Source organism: Lissotriton helveticus, chromosome 9, assembly GCF_964261635.1.
Source record: "Lissotriton helveticus chromosome 9, aLisHel1.1, whole genome shotgun sequence".
In the NCBI taxonomy this organism is placed as follows: Eukaryota; Metazoa; Chordata; class Amphibia; order Caudata; family Salamandridae; genus Lissotriton; species Lissotriton helveticus.
The window spans coordinates 60438389-60456688 of NC_136070.1; the positions used below are offsets into that span (position 1 = coordinate 60438389).

The following is an 18300-nucleotide window of genomic DNA, read 5'->3' on the forward strand; positions in this document are numbered from 1 at the left end:
CAATGCAGATGTTACCCCCCAGTGCTTTTACGACGCGTCCTTTACAACGCAAGTCGTAACCACGACTTGCGCTGGAGGGCGCTAAAGGATAAAGAATACTATATTTACTATTGCAACACCTTCCCTACTATCCACGGGGACTGGTGTTAGAATAGTAAATTATACTATTCACTATCCGCGCCCAACAACGCAAGTCGTTGTAACGACTTGCGTTGTTAAAGACGTGTTGTAAAGGCACGCGTTGAAACGATACGTGTTGTACCGTCATACATCCCCTCAACAGTCCTATAATGGTGCACTAAACAAGGAGCATCTTCTTCACAGGAGTGCCTAAAGGATGCCTGATTGCATCCGAGTTGAATGGACAACATCCTATTCAGCACTACTGCCTAGAAGCAACTGTACAGAGAGAGAGAACAGTGGGAAAAGAGATCCTTCAAAATATTTTTCAGAAAGGTGAGCTTATCTTAGTTTACCCTCTATGCACTATTTAGTAATGTACAAATGTACATCTGCTTGCTATTTTGATTCAAGCATATGAATCTACAAAACAATTCAACGCTAGAGACGAAAAAACCCACTTACCTATAACTAAAGTTCTCCAACTAGTTATCTTTCATAGACTCACATGCAACCCTGTCTCCTGCCATTTAGAATCTCATATGCCAGTGAAAATGTCATACTCCTATTACAAAATCTGAAGGATGCTTCTTCTAGGGAGAATGGTTTCACTATGTTCTTACCTTAATGGTTGAAGTTTGGGTCTTTTTCAACGACATAGTTAGGCTACTAAAGACAGTCTTTAAAACATGTTCAATCTATCTTAACATTAGACTGCTATTTCAAAGTTATCTTTGCACTCCCATCTTGAGAACAGGGAATAATTTAGTCATGTGAATGTAGCAACGATGCCATCACTGAAGAACTGTAGTTGCAGGTAAGTATCTCTATTCGTTTTTTATTTTAATACTTTTTTCTTTCCTCATATGTTCAGTTTCTTTATATGTGGGACTACGCCCTAACCCAGAGATACCTGCCTGCAGATAGCCTTCAAGCTGACTAATCTTAACGTTTTGTTTATATATGTCTACTTTCAACCATCAGTCTCACATCCTCGCAGATTACCAAAGAGATTTCTCTTCATCACAAATAATGCAGAACTAATAGATAAAATATTTCCATCTTGTTTACTTTTTTTTTGTTTAGAAAATGTTGGATTACCTGAAAGAGAAGAAAGATGCTGGGTTTTTCCAGAGTTTGTCTGCCCTGATGCAATCCTGCAGGTAAATTACTAGAAACTAGTTTCTCATTTTTGCATTTCAATCCATTCTTCCAGATGAGGCTGAAGTTCAGTATCTAGCTGAGACACAGCATCTTGTTTCGGGATTTAAAATTGCATGCATGTTTTATGTATTTATTAATGTACCACCACTTCTGAGCAGGGGTGCTGTTCTTTGAGTAGGAGAGTACCAGCGTGTCTTAATGTTAAACAGGTACTTTGGAGTAGTGAGTACAGGCACTCCTATGTTTCCGCTTAATGCACTGGTATATACAGATTTTTATAGAGAACGGATACCTCAATTTAGGGCCCGATTTCAATGTCTGGTGGAAAGCCGCCTGACAGATAGTCCGAGGCTTTCCGCCCGACATCAATGGTTTCCCTCCAACCGCCATATTACAGTGAGGGAAACCCACGGGGGTTCCACTGCGCCTCAAGCCCGTTGGAGCATTGGAATGACACATAATCTCATGATGGCAGAGCCAGCCTCTGCCCCGCCATAGGGAATATGATGTAACTTTTCCTCAGCCTTTCCATGTCGGCCTGTTCAACATGGAAAGGGTGTTGGAAACCGACTTTGGGGACCCCTATCAGGTCCCCTTTGGCCCTGGCCCTCCACTATGGGGGATGGTAAACAACCCTGCACCATGTGGCAGGCACCACACGCTGCAGAGATGTTTACCGACATCCATTTTTCAATGGCAGCTTGTGCTGCATGCCTTTTCAGCCCAACGCACAAGCTGCCATTGAGAAATGGGTGTTTCCGACCGCCCTATGGACAGTCGCATCCAAATTCTGTCGTCGGAACTGCCGACCTGTGGTTGGGCGTTTCCAGCTGCACTACATCACAATACATTAAATGTCCTCAACCCAGTTTCCTCACCGCTTACTTGTTAACGTAAAGCTTCTCTTTGACCCTATACAGTGCTCCGCTGTCTTTTGGCTTGGTTTGCACTATAGAAATAACACATATACATGTATACAAACATACACAGCAAGGCCCTGAAAATGTGTGTTTCTCCACCTTTTGCCCTGCTATAGAATTTTCGAATCAAATCTGCTTGATACACAGATTCTCTCATGTCAGTAAAGCATGCCTTTGTGCACCCTTCAGTTGAGGCACAGAACAACAACTTTCATAAGATCAGCTACCATCCTAAGTGCAGAGCTGGGAATAAGGCCCATGCCTGCTGACTTTTACATAGCTTCTACAACTGGACTGCCACACCTCTAAAAAGGGGTAACATTCATCAGTGGGTTTATTATGATATGGTCTTGTCAGGAGGATCCACGTATCCCATTTAAATTCAATGAGTAACACCGTTACATCCCACAGAAGATGGAGACTGGTGCCCCATGTCCCACAAATGCTCTGGGCGCGTTAACCAGGTAACCAGAACTGGCTTATACTAGTGACTTCAGCTACGTGTTCAATAACAGGGTGGGAGTGCTACAGCTGCTGAGAACCTGTAGCTGGTAACATAGTTTGATCGGTTAGCGCACTTGCTACACTAAATCTATAAACCCCTCTCTTAATTCTGGTGACTTTACGAATATTCGACCTTCAAGATTGTGACTTGTAGTTTATCACCACATACCCTTGTGTACATTTATTTCAGAGATAGCAATTCTATTGGTACTGCTTTACCCATCCAATCTGAAAGAAACAGGTTAGTATTAGATTCCTTACCTTAGAATATCCCCAGGCGTCAGACTGGATCCGGAAATATTTGTTTAGCAGTACCCTTGCGTGTCGTTAGGCGTCGTCTGCGGCTCCGCGTCCGTCGTGGGCGTTGTGGGCGCCGGAATGACGTCGCCGGAGTACTTAGACGCCGCCCTCGCGCACTGACGTCAGTTCTTCTTTTTTGCGCGCCAGCATGCACCGATCCGGAAAAAGTGGTACCCGTAGTCAACTTTTGACTAAACTTTTTCGATAATTTTTGATCTACTTCGAAGTCTATACGACTCCGACGGTGCCGGTAGGGATGCCCAGGTTCAAACCCTGCGCCGACTGCGACCGACTGATGTCGGTTACTGACCCCCATCGCCGGTGTCTTCATTGCCTAGGCCTCGACCATGACGACAAGGCCTGTTCCGACTGTCGAGCCCTGACGTCTAAGGCTAGGCAGGAGCGGTCCCGCAAGCGGCTCGAGCTCCGGCAGTCGGCCCCGCGCCGCTCGAGGTCCCGGTCCGGGAGGAGGTCGAGGGACCGGTCACGGGGTTGAAGCCACCATGGCTCCGGGAGTCGTCCACGGTCTTCAGGCTCCTCAGGTAAGCACAAGAAGTTGAAGAGACGTCATCGCTCTTCCAACTCCCCCCGACGCTCGCGTGACGCGGCGGGGTGGTCGGGCGACACCGCCCACGCGGCTCTGCTGGAGCCGCGGGCGTCGAGGCCTGCTCCATACCCGACGGTCCCTGGGCAGCACACGACGCCGGAAGAGATCGAGGCCTTCCTCTCGGCCATGAGGTCGCTCACTCCTCCGTCGGGCTCCGCGGCCCCGACTGGGAGTCCCAGCGGGTCGGGTGCTTCGGCCCCGACACCGTCGGGTGCTTCGTCCCGGCGCCGCCGGTGACTTCGGTCCCGGCGCCGCAGGCTCCCGCAGGATCTGGTTCCGGATCCGGGTCGCCGCCGGTCGACCTCACGACCTCACCGGCGCTGGCACCTAGGGTGTCGCCCCCGGCGCAGCCTTCAGGCGGCACCGTCCCCGATCCCTCCCTCGATTCGGGTCCGGCACTGGACCGGCACCGCTTGGCGCCGTATCCTACGACGATGGAAGATTTCTACTACTATGACCCGGCCCCATCCTTTGGTCCTGATTATGAGGAGATGGGTGGTGAGGGGGATTGGGAGGGGTCTGAAGACCCTCTGGCACGGGAGTGTCAGTCTTACCAGGACTGGTCAGGAGAGCTAGGGGACGCCAGTGGTCTGGATACCTCGCCAGACACTGGTTTTGTCTCCCCTCCCACCGTGGCTACGGAGGAGGGGGCTGCTTATAGTGTGGTGTTGACGCGGGCAGCCAAGGCCTTACATCTTGAGCTCCCCGTCGCGCCCGTGAGGACTAACCTCCTCACTGAGGTCCTTAAACCGCAGGCAAGCCCGGCCGAGCCTCTACTGCCGTTTAATAAGGCCTTGTTTGACGTTCTTTTGGGCACCTGGTCCAGGCCCGCTACAGGTCAGCCTGTAGATAGGAACGTGGCCAGACGCCACAGCCCGGCACCGGGCGACCTTGCTTTCCTGTCCACCCATCCCACCCCTGAGAGCCTGGTCATCCAGGCCTCTAACTCCCAGACCCCATTCCTGACGGCTCCCCCTGATCGGGAATCCAAGAGGTATGAGCAGTATGGAAAGAAAGTATTCTCATCCTTAAGTTTGGGATTGCGGTCAGTCAACACCGCATGCCTCTTGTGCCGCTACACCCACTCTCTGTGGGACACGGTTGCGGACGTGCTGCCACAATGTCCGGAGGAGGTCCGGACTAAACTCACCCAAGCCCTTGCGGAGGGTCGAGATGCGGCACGGTACTCCATCCAGTGTGGGCTGGATACCACGGACTCACTGGGCAGAGCGATGGCAACGACGGTGGCGATTTGTCGCCACGCCTGGTTGAGGTCCGCCAACTTCTCGGCTGATGTGCAGAACACTCTTATGGACATGCCGTTTGATGGCCGTCGCTTCTTTGGTGACAGGGCAGACCATGCGCTTGAGCGCTTTAAGGACTCCAGGGCTACGGCCAAGTCCTTGGGCCTCTCGGCCCGCGCCAGCAAACGGGTGCCTTTCACTCCTTTCGTGGCAAGGAAGGGGTGCCCCCACACGTGCTGCCAGCCACACGCCGCAGTCTAATATCCAGCACGGTGGTGGCCGTGGAAACCGCCGTGGCGGCGGTCGGGGACAACGGCGCGGCCAGTCCACACCTGCCCCTGCAGCATCTGCCTCGAAACCTTCCTAGTCCGAGCTTTCAAGCCCATGTGACGCCAGTGGGAAGCAGGGTTTGCCATCACCACCTCCACTGGCGCACTGTTACATCGGACAGGTGGATGCTGCAAATCGTCCGAAGGGGCTACTCCCTCCCCTTCGAGGCGACCCCTCCAGCCATGCCACCGCAGCACCACCGCGTGTCGGGGGATCACTTGACACTTCTCAGAGAGGAAGTTACAGCCCTCTTGGCCAAGGGGGCCATCAAGCGCGTTCCTGGGCCAGAAGTAGGGTGTGGTTGTTACTCCCACTACTTTCTGGTACCCAAGAAGGGCAAAGGGGGCCTACGCCCTATCGTGGACCTGCGGAACGTCAACGGCTTCCTCCGGCAGGAGAAGTTCAAGATGCTGACACTAGCTCAGGTTCTAGCTGCCCTGCACCCGGGAGACTGGATGGTAGCGTTGGACTTGCAGGGCGCTTATTTTCATATCCCCGTCCTGCCGGCCCACTGGCGTTACCTGCGGTTCACGGTAGGCCACAAGCACTTTCAGTTTACCGTGCTCCCCTCCGGCCTTACCAGCGCCCCACGGGTGTTCACGAAAGTGATGGCGGTGGTCGCAGATCCTCTGCGCAGGTTAGGGGTTTCAGTCTTCCCCTACCTCGACGACTGGTTGTTGAAGGCGGGCTTGCCCCAGACAGTCGTCCGCCACCTCCAGACTACGGCCGACCTCCTGCACCTGCTGGGGTTCTCCATCAATGTGCCGAAGTCACACCTGTGTCCCTCTCAGAAGCTCCTCTTCATCGGAGCGGTTCTAGACTCAGCGCAGTTTCGGTTTTATCCTCCCGAACAGCGGGTTCGGGATATTCAGGCTATGATTCCGATCTTTCAGCCGTTATCCCGAGTCTCGGTCAGGTTGACGCTGCGGCTTCTGGGGCTGATGGCCTCCTGCATCCTTCTGGTGCATCACACCAGGTGGTGGATGCGGGCTCTGCAGTGGGACCTGAGGGCTGGGGGGCCACATGGGAGAGGCGGAGATCAGAGGCCTCTGGTCTCCGGCGGAGTCCCAGCTCCACATCAACCTTCTGGAGCTGCGGGCGATCCGACTTGCACTGAAGGCATTCCTTCCCTCTGTCCGGGTAAGTGTAGTGCAGGTGTTTATGGACAACACCACCACCATGTGGTACTGCAACAAACAGGGCGGGGTGGGGTCGTGGACCCTTTGTCAGGAGGCTCTGTGCCTCTGGCAATGGCTGGAACACCAGGGAGTCACCCTGATGGTTCAACACCTGGCAGGTTCCTTGAACGCCAGGGCGGACGAACTCAGCCGCCGGTGCATGATGGATCACGAATGGCATCTGAACTCGGACGTGGTGCAAGGTCTCTTTCAGCAGTGGGGAGAGCCTTGGTTAGATCTATTTGCCACCGAAGATAACACGCAATGTCTTCAGTTCTGCGCATTGGAATTTCCAAGGCGGCACTCGCTCGCCGACGCTTTTCGTCACGAGTGGAGCTGCGGTCTGTTGTACGCCTTTCGCCTATATCACTTCTGCCCAGAGTGCTGAAGAAGATCAGGCGAGACGGGGCGCAAATCATTCTTGTAGCTCCGGATTGGGCACAAAGATACTGGTATCCCGAGCTACTCAGTATGTCAGTCGATCCCCCGATTCGTCTGCCTCTTCAGGAGGACCTTCTGTCGCAACAGCAGGGGACGGTCCTCCACCCGAACCTGTCTAGTCTCCACTTACATGCGTGGAGATTGAGCGGCGGCAGTTGAGGCCATTTCACTTGCCTCCTGAAGTCTGTGATGTGATTCTGGCAGCCAGGCATCCCTCCACAAAAACGGTGTACGCCTGCAGGTGGAACAAATTTGTAGCATTGTGCACAGCAAAAGCTGTGGATCCACTCTGCCCCCCTTTCAGAGGTCCTCCTCTTCCTCCTTTCTCTTGCCCAGCAGGGCTCTGCTCTGGGCACTATCAAGGGCTACCTCTCGGCCATTTCAGCCTTCTTAAGGCTCCTGATCAGCCTTCGCTTTTCATGTCCCCGGTTGTAAAAAGATTCTTGAAAGGCATCACACACGTTTCCTCCTGTTCCCTTTGTTATGCCTCAGTGGGATTTGAATCTTGTTCTGACGTACCTGATGTGCGCTCCCTTTGAGCCACCTCATAACTGTCCTCTTCGTCTTCTGACTCTTAAAACTGCATTCCTGGTTATCATCACCTCTGCCAGGAGAGTGAGTGAGCTCCAGGCTCTATCTTTGAAACCTCCTTTCCTCTCTGTCCATCCTGACAAGGTTGTTCTGAGGACTCGTCCTTCATTCCTGCCCAAGGTAGTCACAGCCTTTCACATCGGGCAGTCTATCACCTTGCCCAACTTCTTTCCGCCTCCGCATCCCTCGAAAGAGAGGCTCCACCGTCTGGACCCAAAACGTGCGCCCTCCTTCTATCTAGATCGCACACGCCAGTTCCGGGTGGACGACCATCTCTTTGTTGGTTACGAGGGCACTAAGAAGGGACGGGCAGTGCACAGGCGGACCATCTCTCGGTGGGTTGTCTTGTGCATCAAGGATTGCTACTCCTTGGCGAAAAAGGAATCTCCTGTTGGGCTGCGCACCCATTCTACTCAGGCCATGGCGGCATACTGCCCTGGGTCGGGGAGTCCCCTTGCATGACATTTGTAAGGCAGCTACGTGGGCCTCGCTGCACACGTTTGCTAGGCACTACTGCCTGGACAGCCAAGTCCGGAGAGGTGGCTTTTTCAGCCGTTCCGTTCTCCAGGACTTTCTGGTGTGATCTTGGTTCGCAGACCCACCACCGGGGTTGGTATTGCTGGGGTATCTATTCTAAGGTAAGGAATCTAACACTAATGTGTTTCTTTCAGATGCACAAGTTACTTACCTTCGGTAACAATATATCTGTAAGAAACATTAGTTAGTGTTTGATTCCTTACCGCCCCACCCATCCTCCCCGTTCTGCGAACCGATATCTAGGGCACTAGTTTCATGGCACCAGTGTCGGGTTCTATCATGGCTCTGCGTTCCTGGCGCGGAAAGCTATGTACAGAACTGACGTCAGCGCGCGAGGGCAGCATCTAAGTACTCCGACGACGTCATCCTTGCAATCACAACGGCGATGACGGACGCAGAGCCGCAGAACACGCCAACCGACGCCCAAGGGTACTGCTGACGAAAACTTACCGGATCCAGTCTGACGCCTGGGGATATTCTAAGGTAAGGAATCTAAAACTAACTAATGTTTCTTACAGATATATCGTTACCGAAGGTAAGTAACTTGTGCTTCAACACCAATTTTTATGAAGTTTTGGGAGATATCAATCTATTTTGCCCAAAGAAGGTGTTCGGACCAGCTAACTCCACCGAAACGTGTTGCTACCTAGAAGCACCTAACCATATTGTTCTTGACTTGACAAATAACAACAGTACACTATGAACTGTTGATTTTGATATGACCTGATGATATGATGCTCTGTGTATTTTCATTGTTATGATTCTCTCCCATTTCTTTGAATGTTTAAAATATTTTTATATATTTGTGAATCATTGATTTATGTGATTATTGATTCAATGTTTTATTGGAATTTTTAAAGTTTTTATATTTGAAAAGATGTATATATTAGCTTTGGGGTTCTATGACACTTGTTGGTGATATAGGTGTGTATGCGTATGGATGCATTATGATTGAATGCTTGTAAATAATACAAAGGGAATTTGTTTCTAACTCATTGTCATTTGGGTATTGCTAATCAGATGACTGAAATAAAGATGAAAAAGGAAGATCATAGGTTAAAATAGGACATAGGTCACGCCAAATATATTGGAAGCATTATTTGGTGTTATCATCCAGAATGGTTTTGTATTTTTGCCGGAAAGCCCTATACATTCTTTTTACTTATGGCCTGTTTCACATATTGTGGCTCCACCAGCCAGTGGATGTTAATGGTATAATCAGATTCGAAGTTGGTAGATAATAATGTGAATCAAGATGGAGGAGGAGCAACAAAAATACTTTCATGGTGATAAGGGTAATCTTAGATCTTTTAGATCTTACTCTCACTAATTCACAACACCCCTACCATCTTCTTGGCGTATGTACGGGGCCTGACTGGAAACAGGATGAAAGACAGGCCCTGAAATCGAAAACAAGAACCCCATCTACCATCTTAAAGTGACAGTGTGATTTGAAGACCCCGTTTCCTACCTTGCATGTGCCTCATCCAGCCACAAAGGAGTCCCTGCATATATTATTTCTCTCTCAGAGGATCTCCATTGACGTATATATATATATATATATATTGCAGGTAAATTAACTGGAAAAGTGTTATTCGACTCTTTGAATCTCTTCACAAACCCTTTTTAAAGGTTGAAAGATGAAGGAAGAGAGGACAGTCTAGCCATATAGGAATCCAGTATGTAAATGTGAAAAGAGCATCTGCTCCTCTAAGGGCCCAGAGTCCACCAGTATCCCATCATGCACAGAAGGTGGCAATTGCCTCCGTTAATTTTTCTGGCTCCTGGTGACAGCTTCTTGGAGCACTGAGCTCGGCCTTTTTGGGGGGTTTTCCTCAGAAATTTCAGTAGGAAATGTTTTACAACTACTTCTCTTGACTGGTTTCATTAGTACCAAATGGCATCTTTATTTGACAAGTGCCCTGCCTGTGGAAGAAAGAAGGCCAAGTCAGACCCTCAGAATGTCTGCATCATCTGCCTTCCTGAGAGTCAGATTTCTGACAGGTGTTCACACTGCAGGAAGTTTTCCAGGTGTACCCTAAGGGAAAGGGAGAAAATTCACCTCCATGGAACAGTGGAGTGACACAGTCAGCAGCAGGCGCAATCTGGTGTACAGGGAGCGAGGAGAGGATCAGTCCTCTACCAAGGCTCTTCCACCTGCCTCTGATAACTCCAGCCATGGTAGATCCAAAAAGAGAAGCCAACATCAAAAACGACTTCATTCCAGGTCAAAGTCGGGGACATTGACACCGAGACAACCTACTGTCCCTACATGTTCTCCACCTAGAGCTAGCTTGACATGGAAGAGGAGACAACATTCAAAGTCAAGACATAGGAGATAGAAATCGAGGGATACCATGACGTCGAGGTGTAGGAGAGGTTCGATGTCAAGAAGCTTGCGACGTCAAGGAGTAGGAGAAAATCTACATTGAGGAGTATGGCGATGTTGAGGCACTCCAGATTTGCAGAAAAAGTCAGAAAATCAAGGCTAATATGTCTTCCATCCACCTCTGACTTGAACTACTTCAGGGCACATTCTCCATCATCGCCTATATTGCTTCCGGACTCTCCTCCGCCTCCGCCACCTCCTTCACCTCCTCCAGTGCCTCTTCCACCTACTTCTTCAGCTCCTCCTCCACATCCACACCTGTGGAAGCACCTTTACCATTAACACCTTTTACCACTCCTCTGAGATTGAGATCTCCTCATTCCAGATCTCGACATAGGTCAAGGGCACAAACTGAAGGAGAGACACGTTAGTGATAGATTCCTTACCTTAGAATATCCCCAGGCATCAGACTGGATCCGAAAAGTTTTGCTAGCAGTACCCCTGTGCGTCAGTAGGTGCCGTCGCTGGTATCGTAAGTGCCGAGATGACGTCACAGAGACTACTTAGGCGCCACCCATGCACGCGGACGTCAGTTCTTTCTTTTCTGCAAGCGCCAATCCGGATAGAGCACGTATGTACCTTAGTCATTTTTTGACTACTCTTTTGAGACTTTTGTCTCCCCCTTCTTTCTCCTGGTGCACGCAGGGATGCCTTGTTTTAAGTCCTGTGGGGCCTGCCGTCGTAATATGTCGGTGGCGGACCCCCATGATGTTTGCCTCTACTGCCTCGAGACCGACCATGACTCCCGGAACTGCCGAGCTATGGCCCCGAAGGCCTTGAGGGAGCGGCACAGGAAACTGTTGGAGGCCCGGCACTCGTCCAGACGCGGGGCCGCAGTCATCGCTCCTCGGGCTCCAAGCCTTCGCCCTCGGATTCCGGTAAGCAACGATAGGAAAAGAAGTCGAAGAAGCGTGTTCGCTCTAGGACATCCCCCCGTCGGTCCTCTGATGCAGACGAGGGGGACAGGGGTTCTGCCCCTGCGGCTCCCTTGGAGCCTGGGAGTCCCGCGGTCTACCCGTCTTATCCAGGTCCGTCGGCGACTCCCGAATAGGTGCAAGAGTTTCTTGCCAACATGAAGCGCCTTTTTAGGCCTCGGGCTCCCACCGGCGCGCCTTCGGGCCCCGCGGTCCCATGTCCAGATCCTGTTGGCCCACCAGCGCCGCCAGTGGATCCAGCTTCGGCGCCACAGGATCTAACGCCATTAGGCTCCGGCCTCGGTGCCATGGGGTCTGGCACTGCTGGCTACAGCCCTAGCACCGCCCTTGGCTCTGCCACCGGCGCCGCAGGTGGTACCGTTCATTTCGCCCTTGCCCCGGTTCCAGGACCATTTCGTTCCTGCCTGGGATCTGCATTGGGAGGCGGAGCCAGCCTGACCCCGGCCGGTGCCATTTACGCACCGTTTCCGACGCCGCGTGTCCCTTCTCCGGCTCTGCCACCGTGGCTGGCTCCTCCTGCAGCGAGGACCCTCTTGCCCATCAGTGTGACTCCGAGCAGGACTGGGTAGACGATCTGTAGTTGGGGCGACCTCGACGTCTCTTCTGACCCGGGTTTTGCCTCTCCTCCGCCTACAATGGAGGAGGGCGCTTCCTACACACCGCTGAGGTCCTCAACCTCGACCTTCCTATCGTGGCACTCAAAACAAACCTCCTCACCGAGGTGCTCCAGACGGCGTTTACTTCATCGGAGCCGCTGCTTCCCTTCAATGACGCCCTAACCGACGTCCTGTTGGGCACTTGGTCGAGGCTGGCCACAGGGGCCCCTGTGGATAAGAATGCCGCCGGGCGTCACCGCCCTTCGCCTGGGGACCCCACCTTTCTCACCACTCATCCGATGCCTGAGAGCCTGGTCATTTAAGTCTCGACGTCGCAGAGTGCCTTCCCCACGGCTTCGCTGTATAAGGACTCTAAGAAGCTGGAGCAGTTCGGTAAGCGGTTGTTATCCAGTATTGGGGTATCTTTCATAGATTCACATGCCTGAATCATTCCCCGTCGTCGAGGCGGGAGTCCCACGGTAAATAAAAAAGCAGTGCCAAAAGCACCCTGTAGTAGTAGGCCCTAGAAAAGGCCTGAGGCCTAAATTATAGTAGCCTATCTACATCATTATGCTAAAAAGACCAAAGTCTTTGCTCCAACCAATCAGCTTACAGCACCCTCTAGAACCTTCCCTGCAGAGCCAGCTCTCCTCAGATTTTCACCGCACGTCGTGTGGAAGGGAGTCTCCCTGAGTCTTGGCTCAGTTTTTTCTTCAAGAGCTTCAAGATGTCTGACAAGAAGGCCTTGTTCAGACCCTGCAGAACCTGTGAGAAGAAGAGGGTCCATGTAGACGACCAGCACAAGGACTGCATTTATTGCCTTTATCCCAAACATGAGGCAAAAAACTGTAAGATCTGCCGTACCTTCCCTTCTAAGACCTTAAGGGATAGGGAGGCCAGAGTCCTTTTGTGGCTTAAATCCTCTTCCACGGATGATGATGATAGAGCTTCTACCTCTAGCAAGAGGGCGAGGTCTCAAGAGGATAAGTCAAGTGAGGGGAGAAAGCATGCTAAAACCTCCCACTCCACTTCAGGCTCTTCACAGAGATCCCAGCATTCTGTCTCTGGAGCCTCAGCCACCAACGATCCTTCAAAGAAAACTGTGAGTAAGAGTTCATCCGTCTCTTCACCAGTGACTACTGTCTCTACTTCAACCTCCTCTTCTATGGCTATGATATCCACTACATCTATTTCTACACCTATTGTGTCTACTAAGATTTGTATTGTGGCAAAAAGAACTCTCGTAGACGACTCGTCGACGAAGTCATCATCGTCAGCGAAGCCTTCGTCGTCTAAAAAGACCCGTCTTCAGTTGCCCCATCGACGACCGTCCTGTCGACGAAGAAAGCACCATCGACGACGAGCCCGTCTTCAGCTGCCCCGTCGACGACCGTCCCGGTGGCTCCATCGACGGTGGTCCCATCGACGTCGAATCCATCGACGACGGTTCCGTCGACGGCGAGCCCATCGACGACGGCCCCGTCGACGGCAAAACAATCGACGACGAATCCTTCATCGTCGACCTCGTCGACGATAAATCCGTCGACGACGGCATCTTTTCAACGAGCGGATGCACCTTTATCACCGGTGCCATCAGAACTGATGGAATCAGCTTTGCTGAAGCCTATAACTGGAAACCAGGTTTTTTCTACGCCAATTTCAACAAAGAACTTTCAACTCGTGTCTTACAAGAGACAACAAGGTTCTTATATATCGCCGCTTATGCCCTCTCATCTTCTCAAATCTTACTCCGATGATGAAGAAGATGATTTTGAAGTTGATGATAATGAAGATGCTTTTGGTGTGGCGCGTCATCCATCTGAACTTATCATCAAGTGTCAGGATGATGATGAAGACGAATCTTATACTGAGCACTACTACCAGGAAGATATTGTAGTGCCTCATGCATTGGAACATCAGAGACGGCCTAGGGTCTCAGAAGTTACTCAGTTGCCACCTACTTTGATACAAGATTTACAGGCTATGTTGGCGGACTAAAAGCAACACTTTCCACCACAAATGCCTCAACCTAATAATACTGTTCCTCCGCCTCAAAATCCGCCACCTTCACCAATTGTGGAACCCCCGCCTCCGGAATGCCCTCCGCAATCTCCGGATACGTCATCAGAAGAAGAAGTAGAAGATGGGGAGTTGCCTAACGTACCTTCATCAGATCCATGGGATGACTACGTTATCCCCATGCCATCCCCTCCTACTCCTCAACCTTCAGATTCACCGCCTGAAGATGTAGGTGGGTTTCATAACCTGATGCAGAGAGCATCAAACAGGTTTAAACTCCCGGTGACAGTGGAACAAACAGAGTGTTTTCTCCATGATTTTAAAGAGGATACAAGGAAGGTGTCTAGAGCCATTCCTATCATTGAATATATTTGGAAGGAGGGCATAAAGATAATGAAAAACCCTGCATCTGTGCCTGCTGTGTTGCCGAGAATTGATAAAAAGTACCGTGCTCCGCTTTCTAGTCCGGCGTGCCTTATTGGTCATCCACGCCCGGATTCAGTAATTTCTCAGGCTGCACAACAAAGGTCAAAGAATCCAGCAACCCCTATTTCTACACCACCAGATAAAGAGGGGAGACGCTTAGACCTTATTGGGAAAAAGTTTTCCACCATGGCTGCAGCATCCATCAGAGTAGCAAATTCTATGGCGATCATAGGGCGCTATGATCGCCAAATGTGGTCTGAAATGGCGTGTTTCATTGAGCTGATCCCGGCGGACAAGAGACAGGAAGCCAGAAAAATTCTTATGGAGGGAGAACGCGCAGCGGAGGAATCCATCGACTGCGCACTAGATGTTGCGAACACAAATTTTAGACAGTTAGCAGGAGTAGCTGTCTTGAGGCGTCAAGGGTGGTTAAAAGCCACTACCTTTCGTCCAGAGGTACAATTGAAAGTACTAGACATGGCATATGACGGAGAGTCCCTCTTCGGGAAACACGTCGACGAGGCTCTCCAAGCGATTAAAACGGATACAGATACTGCAAAATTGCTAGGGTGTTTGCAGTATAAAAGAGGTTCGTTCAGAGGAGCTAGAGGACGCGGTTATTCGTCCAGAGGAAGTTATTACCAGCAAGGCAGGCAATATCAGCAGCAATACCGCCAGAATTATCAGTCCTCATATCGACAATCCGGTTCAGCTGGTTTCTCTCGCCAAGGAGGAAGAAGGCGTTCAAACAATCAAGGACGAGACAATCATAAGAAACAGTGAGGTCAATTGGGCGCCGCTTTCAGTTCCCTACCTTCCCGTGGGCGCGAAAATTTCTGCCTTTCAACAACAATGGCATCAGATAACAACGGATCAGTGGGTGTTAGACTTAGTCCAGCACGGTCACACTCTAGAGTTCATCACCAAACCTCCAACGACTCCGCCCAGGGGTCCCCCTCCCCCTCGTCTTCACTTATTGATCAAAGAAGTTCAAGCAATGCTTCTCAAGAACGCAGTAGAGAAGGTTCCAAACCATCAAAGAGGGTTAGGTTTCTACTCCCGTTTTTTCCTCATAAAGAAGAAATCAGGGGAATGGCGACCGATCCTAGACCTGCGCAATTTAAACAAATATCTCAAGAAGCAGGGATTCCGAATGGTCACCCTCTCAGACATTCTCAGCTGCCTCAACGAGGGAGATTACATGGCGTCCTTGGACATGGAAGATGCATACTTCCACATCCCAATCCACCCAAAACATCGAAAATACCTCCGTTTCACTGTGGCTGGCGCCCACTATCAGTTCAAAGTCCTCCCATTTGGCCTCAAGTCGGCCCCAAGAATTTTTACGAAGTGCCTGGCCCCGGTGGCAGCAACTCTTCGAGCAGCAAAAGTACAGGTTTTCCCGTATTTGGACGACTGGTTAGTCAAAGGTCCGTCGAAGAACAAAGTGAAATCCAACATTGCAATATGCTGCGATCTCTTTCAATCGCTAGGCCTCACAATCAACAAGAGCAAATCTCAATTGGTTCCAAAGCAAAACCTGCTGTTCCTAGGAGCTTGTCTGGACACAATAGAATGCAAGGCATTCTTGTCTCGAGAGAGACAACTCCGACTACAGGCTTTGGCCATAAAACTGTCAAGAAAAAGGTCACTTTCAGTTCGCCTATTTGCATCACTTCTGGGAATGTGCTCTTCGGCCATCAACCTCATTCCACTGGCGCGTCTCAAGATGCGGCCGTTACAGGAAGAGCTACATCGTCAATGGCATCAAGCGACAGGCTCTTTCGAGGACACCATCACAGTCACCAACAGGATGGTGCAGGCTCTTCAATGGTGGTCTCAGCTCAACAATCTGGAATAGGGGCTTTCATTCTTGCAGACTACTCCGGATTTCATCCTGACGACAGATGCGTCCATGGAGGGCTGGGGAGGACATCTCCAGGACTTACAGGTGCAAGGAAAATGGTCTCAACAGCAGAAAAAATGCCACATCAACAGTCTAGAGTTGAAAGCCATTTATCCTTCGCTTCAAGCATTCCTTCCCAGGATAACAGGATCCTCGGTCCTGGTCAGAACGGACAACACCACAAGCATGTTTTATATAAACAAGCAAGGGGGAACGAGATCAGCCACATTATCCAGAGAAGCCCAAGAGTTATGACAATGGTTAACAATTCACAACATAACTCTCAAGGCAGAACACGTCAGAGGTCTCTACAACACCTTAGCAGACAAACTGAGCAGGTCCTTGTCAGATTGCCACGAGTGGGAACTGAACATCAGCCAGTTGAACAAAGTGTTTCAGAGATGGGGCAAACCGAAGTTGGATTTATTTGCGACCCAACAGAACAAGAAATGCCGGTACTACGCCAGCAGGTTCCCTCAACAGGGATCAAGGGGGAATGCCCTGTCCATGCGATGGTCAGGGATTTATGCCTACGCCTTTCCTCCGATCCCTTTGATTCCAAGAGTGGTACGCAAAATGAAGTTGGAGAGTTGTCGTCTTCTCCTAATTGCTCCCAAGTGGCCTCGCCAGTATTGGTTTCAGGAACTCATGCTACTGTCTCAAGAACCACCGATCAGACTGTTGGTAACCCCAACATTGCTGTCACGACACAAGGGTCAAGTGCTTCATCCAGACCCTCAATCGCTGAAATTGCACGCATGACTCCTAACTTCCTAGAATTCGAACATCTCCAAATTCCTCAGGATTGCCGAGACATCTTAAAGAAAGCAAGAGCCCAGAGCATATTAAAATCTTATCGTCTCAAGTGGAAGCGTTTCTGTGCCTGGTGCATTACTAGTGCTTTACACCCTATAGAGGCACCAGCAGAGAAAATTGTACCCTATTTATTGCATTTGGCACAATCTGGTCTTTCTTTTTCGTCAATAAAGGTCCACTTAGCGGCCTTATCCAGATACAGGAAGATGGCTAACACTCAATCGCTCTGCTCTTCATCGCTGATCAAGCAATTTATGAGAGGTCTTTTCCGGGCTTATCCTCCAGTAAAGCCCTCACCACCGGAATGGGAGCTCAACACTGTTCTCTCACAACTGATGAAGCATCCGTTCGAGCCCATTCATAGAGCTGATCTAAAGTTTTTAACATGGAAGGTTGCTTTGTTATTAGCGCTAACTTCCGCCAGAAGGGTGGGAGAAATTCAAGCCTTCACTATAAAGGAGCCTTTTCTGCATTTCTCCCAGGACTATGTCACTTTACGAACGAACCCAACATTCATACCAAAAGTGCCTTCCAAGTTTCATCTGAATGAGCCAGTCAAGCTGAAAGTTTTCTTTCCAAATTCTACAACCCCGGCTGAAAGAACATTGCACTCCTTAGATATCAAACTATGCTTAAAGTTCTATCTTCAGAGAACCAAGACTTTAAGAAAATCAGATCAACTGTTTGTAGCTTATGGCCAGACTACATTGGGGAAAGCGGTCACTAAGGCCACAATTTCGAGATGGATTGCATCCGCTATTCAGTTCTGTCACATCAAGGCTGATCGACCATTGACAAGGTCAGTTCGATCTCATTCCACAAGAGCTATGGCAGCGTCTGCAGCTTTGTTTGCAGGAGTGACGCTTGAGAACATTTGCCGTGCTGCGACATGGAAGAATGTCCACACGTTTACAAGGCACTACTGCCTACAATCAGCAAATCAGGATGATGCGGCAGTGGGCCAAGCTGTTTTATGTCACCTGTTTCCATAAGAAGTATATTCAGGTACAAATGTTGTATTATTCCATATACTGTATTCTCAATTCAGTACATTGTTTATAATATGCAAGCATATGTTAACATATTGTGTGTTTTTATGATGCTTCAAGTTCCTTCCAAGAAGGATATTGCACAATTTCTATGTGAATATAGACATGATTTTTAATAGATTATTCTAAGGCGATTGTTGGTTGTGTATCATACATTCATGGGGGTGCACTACAATAAGTCTCCCACCATCCGCAACCGACTTTGCCTGGCTTACTGCTTGCTATTCT

General features: G+C 50.1%; 1 protein-coding gene across 1 annotated transcript in view; it reads left to right on the forward strand.

Moving 5' to 3' along the window:
- RYR3 (ryanodine receptor 3) overlaps positions 1-18300 on the forward strand; it is a 1933484-nt gene that overhangs the window by 1556599 nt on the left and 358585 nt on the right. The window contains exon 80 of the mRNA XM_078661960.1: positions 1207-1283. Within this exon, the coding sequence (XP_078518086.1) occupies positions 1207-1283 (77 nt within the window). The remainder of the gene's footprint in view (positions 1-1206; positions 1284-18300) is intronic.